Raw genomic sequence first — 6007 nt, forward strand, 5'->3', positions numbered from 1 at the left:
ATTATTAGGAAACTTGCCCTACTTTTCCTCCTGCACCCTGACCATCCAAAAATTTGTCCAAGACTGAGCCCTTGAAATCATTAGTTGCAACGCAGCCTTGAGTTTAGTCTGAACTCCAGCTGTGCCGAATACCAACTAGTAAGGCTTCCCTTTTACTGACAGGTTTACCTTGGTATTCATGAAGGATCCCAGACCTTAGCCCTCAATGGTGGGAAAGGACAACCACTTGTGCACTTTCCTCGTCCTCCATAGTACTTCAGCCTTTATGTTTGAATTGGCTGACGCAAAACAAGAGTATTCAGAGATGCTAAATTGTTCAACAAAAGATTAGCCTGCAATGCAGCTCTGCCATTGTGGAGTGCTCTTACTCAGTACAATGCTGAAGCTTACTACAGAATGGGCAGCATTTTCTTGGCAGAAAGCTGGTTCCTGTGTTCTAAAAAGGTTGCAATTTGAGCTATTTGGTAAAACTGGAACTCACAGAATTCTAGGCGGAAAGTTGTGATTAATGAACGGCGAGGGAAAGCCTTACCTGATACACTAGAGATTTAATTAGAGATTCCACTGTTAGATGCAGAAGCATTTCACAGTGGATTAGCTGCTGGGAGAAGTGGGCTTCTTTTCCTTCTTGGCTAAATTGTTTAAATTCTACACCCTTCACTTCATTTGTTTGCTTCTGCTGGGTTTTCGCTAATGGGGGCCCCTTTTCATTGTATTTGTGCTTTCAGTCCATTCAGCCATTCAGTTCACATTCCATATTTTTGTGTTTGTGTAACACATTTATAAATAACATTACATGCCACAAGATTTTGGTAAATTAACAAACTGATTTTTTTTCTTTCCTTTATCAACTAACACTTGGGTTGTGGAATGTAGCTTCTCTAATTCAAAAGGTACTAAATAAATACATTTATTAATTAAAAGTCATGATTTTGTACAATATTTTTAACGTTTCTGAGACTTGTATTAGCATATTTTTTTTTAAAAGTTACATTATTTTGGGGAGTAGTATGCAATCTTCTGTATGTCTAATGGTATTCATGGCCCTTTTCTCCCTGTTTTAAACAATATTTCAGGTATTTCTTTGCTGTTTTGGCAATTTTAACTATTCTGGGAGTTCTAAATGGATTGGTGCTGCTTCCAGTTCTTCTTTCATTCTTTGGACCATATCCTGAGGTCAGTAGTTACATTTATGAGCAGAAGAAATGAATGTGTCCTTTTTTTCTTTCTTTCCTAGAAACCTATTATTCTCTTTGTAATTCTGATTTTTATTTAAGTTTCTTGCTCCTTTTTTGGTTTTATTTAAAAAAATATATTAAATATGGTTTCTTTTCTTAATTTGATATTCTTGATTAGTAATCAGAAGGTGTCTTGTATAATAACCAGTGGGTTGGAAGTTGTCTCTTTGATTTAGATACAAATGCATGATTTAATTAGCTTTATTTTTAAGCAGAATTTCATGTATTAACTATGCCCTAGGAGCAGGGATTTCCTCAACTTCTTCATTCTACAGGCCATTTTGTGAAAGAGCTCCTTTTGTAGATCTGTGTTTCCTCCTAACACTCCGGCCCCTCCGTTGCTTCATTCTCAAAATATTTAACTCAGCAGACCACCAGGAAGGGCTCCACACACCAGTGGTGGTCCACAGACCACAGCTGGAGAACCCTGGAGAACCACTGCCTTAGGCCACAAGTCTGCAAAAGGATCCTCCCTTATCTGCAAGTACACTCTTGTGATATCCTGTTGGCTTTAGTGAGATCCTGGTCCATGCGGTTGATCCCTTTGCAGGATCAGGGCCTTAAACCATCCAGTGCAAATCCAGCAAGAGAGCATTCATAGCCTTCAAACTTCCACTTGATAGCTCATTGGGTATATCACAGTTACCCCTCTAAGGCATGATCATTGAGTTTTCTCTAGTGTTATTAAAAGAGAATAACTTTATGGCTGTGTGCATAGTGTGTGTGGAGATATAGATATGGGGGAGTGTGTGTGTGTGTGTATATATATATATATATATAAAACACGCTCTCTCTCACACACACACACTCACACACACACACACACAGGGCCAGTGCAACCAGTAGGCGAACTAGGCGATAGCCTAGGGCACCAAGTGGTTGGGGGCGGGAAAAGCGCGCTCTGGGGAGGCGATGGAATGGAGGTGAGATGGGGCGCAGGGAGGGCCGCCTGCAGCAAATAACGGGGTGGGGGGGCAGTGCACAGGGGAACCGCTCCCCGCCCCAGCTCACCTCTGCTCTGCCTCCTCCCCTGAGCACTGCCCCGCTCTGCTTCTCTCCCTCCCAGGCTTGCAGCGCCAAACAGCTGATTGGCGCCACAAGCCTGGGAGGCGGGAGAAGTGGAACAGTGGCGGCATGCTTAGGGAGGAGGCGGAGCAGAGGTGAGCTGGGGCGGGGAGCTGTCGCACAGCACCCCTGCCGAGGTGGAGGGAGGGGGCGGCTGGGAGCTACTGCAGGGGGGGCGCCTCGGGGGGGGGGCCAGGGAGCTGCCGCAGGGCTCCTGGGGCAGGGTGGGCGGGCACAAGGTGGAAATTTCGCCTAGGGTGCGAAACATCCTTTCACCGGCCCTGCACACACACAGAGTACTTGCTATTATGTGTGTATCCATCTGTCTATGTACAGACACAGAACCATATTTTCTAATGGATACACACTATACACAGTCATGGAATTACCCTTTTAATGACATACCAAGAAATATATGTAATATACACACTTACACATCCAGACATTGACAGGAATATATATAATTATGTTCACATCCACAGACAGCGATTGTGATTCTTTCTTTTTGGTAGAGCACTGTGCACCGTAACAGAGAATGTAGCAAATAATAACTAATAAAATGGTTTTGGTGACAAGAGTAAATGTAGTTTGGTGAGGAACATTTTTGTTGAATGTTAGTAATTATACGGGGTCTTAATTATCATTATTAGGTTTCTCCAGCTAACGGACGGAACAGATTGCCTACTCCATCTCCTGAGCCTGCCCCTAGCATTGTGAGGTTTGCACTGCCACCTGGACACACAAATAATGGATCAGATTCATCTGATTCCGAGTACAGTTCTCAGACTACAGTGTCAGGAATCAGTGAGGAACTCCATCAGTACGAGGCCACTCAGAGCTCTGGTGCACCAGTCCACCAAGTAATAGTGGAAGCAACTGAGAATCCTGTCTTTGCCAGATCTACTGTAAGTAGCCCACATGTTGGTTTGGGGGACAAAAGGGAGGAAGTTACTTCGTTTTGGCTTTTTAGAAGAATTTGTCTCTTTCAGTTTGTATAGCAATGTTTATATTCTGACTTCTTTTTTTTTTCCATTGTACTTCTGGCTGCAACTGGCCCAAACTTAAGAGCACTTCCAGATGATGGGTGCTCAGGCTTTTTCACCCCTTCATTTAGGAAGGAAATTTAGATAAAATGGTGGTATCAAAGCACAGCGCATTTTCATCAGTAAATGGCTTTGCAGTATACTGGCTTGAGCTGGAAGTGCAGGACTGGCAGGTCCTTTGCTCCAGATGACCTCTGTGAAAGAGAAGGGAAGGGACTCTGGAATTAATGGGTCTCCACCCAGAGCCACATGGGCTATCTTCATACTATATTTCTCTTCCAGTAATACATTTTAGAGGATAAGGGCTGGTGCAGACCAGGGAAAGAGTGTCTCACGGTTTCTCCAAACCTTGGGTCTGCTGTGTGTCAGCACAGTGCCCAAGCCCTAAGCCACTGGGCCAGCATAACTTTCCTTTCAAAGATAAACTAAAAAGCTCCGTCTCCTACCCCCCAGGATGCTGCACGCTGAGCTGCAATGCGGATCTGTTTTTGTTCAGCAGAGGCCTAAAAATAGGTACAAGCAGAGCCACATTTGAAGTTGGTCACGGTTTATTGACTGATGTGGCCGCTGTGCTTCACGCTTTTTACAGAGATCCAGAAACCAGATTTCTGCAGTCTATACAAACTGTCCCACTAACATCCTGTGTATGTACCCCAGCTGGAAGAGAGTCTTTGCCAAAGCCCAGCAATTTTGGTTATTGAACCACTTAAGTTGTAGTGCTTGCGATCTATCCCTTTCAAAAGACTGCGCAGTATGTGGGAGGTATACATAATGCTTTCAATGACAGTCCTGTGTTTATCTGCAAAGTTGTACTTCCCAGCGGCTTGTAACAATTTTGGGAGAGAACTGTCTTTGAAAAAGGCACAAATAAGACTCCAGAATGCTTCACTTCTAGAGTTAGTCCAGGACCGTGCACTTCAGAGTTGTACCAGGGAAAATATTTCCATAGCATGTGCAACTTCTGTTTACATGCTTTAGGGCAGAGATTTAACCGCATATCTCATTTCATTTCCAGGTGGTTCAGCCAGAGACAAGATGTCATCAGCCAAGTCCAAAATTACAGTCTAAGCCAGAAGCCGGGTCCCAGCAGACATGGCATCATAACAGACAACCTAGACGAGAACTGAGGGAAGGAGTACGACCGCCCCCTTACAGGCCGCGCAGGGACGCTTTTGAAATTTCTACTGAAGGGCATTCTGGACCTAGCAATAGGGACCGCTCGGGACATAGGGCTCGCTCTCATAACATTAGAAGCCCAGTATTCACTGCCATGGGTACTTCAGTGCCAGCATACTGCCAGCCTATCACTACTGTGACTGCCTCCGCTTCAGTTACTGTTGCTGTACACCCTGCTGTGCACAGCCATAACTCTCATGGAGGAGGCTTTCCATCTTACGAAGGATACCATGAAACTGACCATGGAACATTTGAGGACCCCCATGTGCCTTTTAATGTACGTTGTGAGAGGAGAAACTCTAAAGTAGAAGTAATAGAACTGCAAGATGTTGAATGTGAAGAAAGGACAAATGGCAACAGCTCAGATTAAGGTACATTTTTGTCCTTCCCAGACAATGGTGTGGGGCGGGGGAAAGGAAAAAGACAAGAATTTCTAAGGTATCTTTCCTCCCAGCTGCTTTACCCTCTGGGCAGCAATGACTGGGATTTCCCACCCATAAATATCGGTGCATTTTGCATTAGAAAATAAACTTGGGTGAACCAACAATACTTAGCCCTTGACCTCTTCAGAGTTCTGTGCAAGTATTAAAGTAAATAGTACTATCCCAATTTTTCAGGTGGGGAAACTGAAGCAGAAAAATTGGATGTATCCATGGTGCACTCGGGAAGTGTAATTGCAGTACCTGCAGGCATACCTGAGCAGATTTGATCCAATTAGCTTGCTAAAAATAGCATTGTAGCTACAGTGGCACTGGCAGCACCATGAGCTAGCCATCCAAGTACAGTCCCGCCCAGGATGCTGCTCAGGTACTCATGGGGGCTAGTCTATGCCACTGCAGCTACCCTGCTATTTCTTATGAGCTGGTTAGCTCAGAACTAGCTTGCTTATGCCAACACGCACTGCAGTTCACCTCCCAGTTGCAGCATAGAATACCCGTTGTTCGACTTGTCCAAGGCCATGGAACAGGAGTCAGACCTGGATTTCCTGGTACCCAGGTATGCTCAGATCATTCAAACAGGCTGCCTCCTAAAATCTCACACATAACAACATTTGTTGGGAAGGAGTAAAACCACCAGTTACTTACTTTCAAAAGAAAGTGACCCTTGAATATAATGTAGTAAAAAGAATATAAACTACTTAGCCAAATCCTCTGGTGCATCAGAACTTCTATAGTTCTGCTGCACAGTGCAAGGCAGGCTGAAGGAAGTATTTGTACGGAGATACATTCCTGCACAGTGTTGCTTTAAGTGGGCTCGGTCCAAGCTCTCATGAAGTGGAGTTCTGTATATGTGGGCGTGTCCAGTGGGTTGCTGAACAGGAACTGAACAAGTCGCCCTGTACGGGTGGAGTGGAGCTGCCACTATTACAGGCTTTGGGCTTTGGTAACCATCATTGAGTTGCTCTGTGAATGCTCCTTAGGTTTGTCAGAGATAATTCCTGACCCTTGAGGATTTGACCCATAAAATGAAAATGAAAGTAAACTC

At 44.5% G+C, this 6007-nt stretch overlaps 1 protein-coding gene across 2 annotated transcripts in view; it reads left to right on the top strand.

Annotated features, from left to right (window-relative positions):
- The window catches only part of PTCH1 (patched 1), a 73177-nt gene extending 68285 nt beyond the window's left edge, over nt 1-4892 (top strand). For both annotated transcript variants that reach the window (XM_077816382.1, XM_077816383.1), the window contains 3 exons: nt 1077-1176; nt 2954-3208; nt 4362-4892. In XM_077816382.1, the coding sequence (XP_077672508.1) occupies nt 1077-1176; nt 2954-3208; nt 4362-4892 (886 nt within the window). The remainder of the gene's footprint in view (nt 1-1076; nt 1177-2953; nt 3209-4361) is intronic.
- Nucleotides 4893-6007: the final 1115 nt, after the last annotated feature.

Source organism: Eretmochelys imbricata, chromosome 5 (genome assembly GCF_965152235.1).
Source record: "Eretmochelys imbricata isolate rEreImb1 chromosome 5, rEreImb1.hap1, whole genome shotgun sequence".
Lineage (NCBI taxonomy): Eukaryota > Metazoa > Chordata > Testudines > Cheloniidae > Eretmochelys > Eretmochelys imbricata.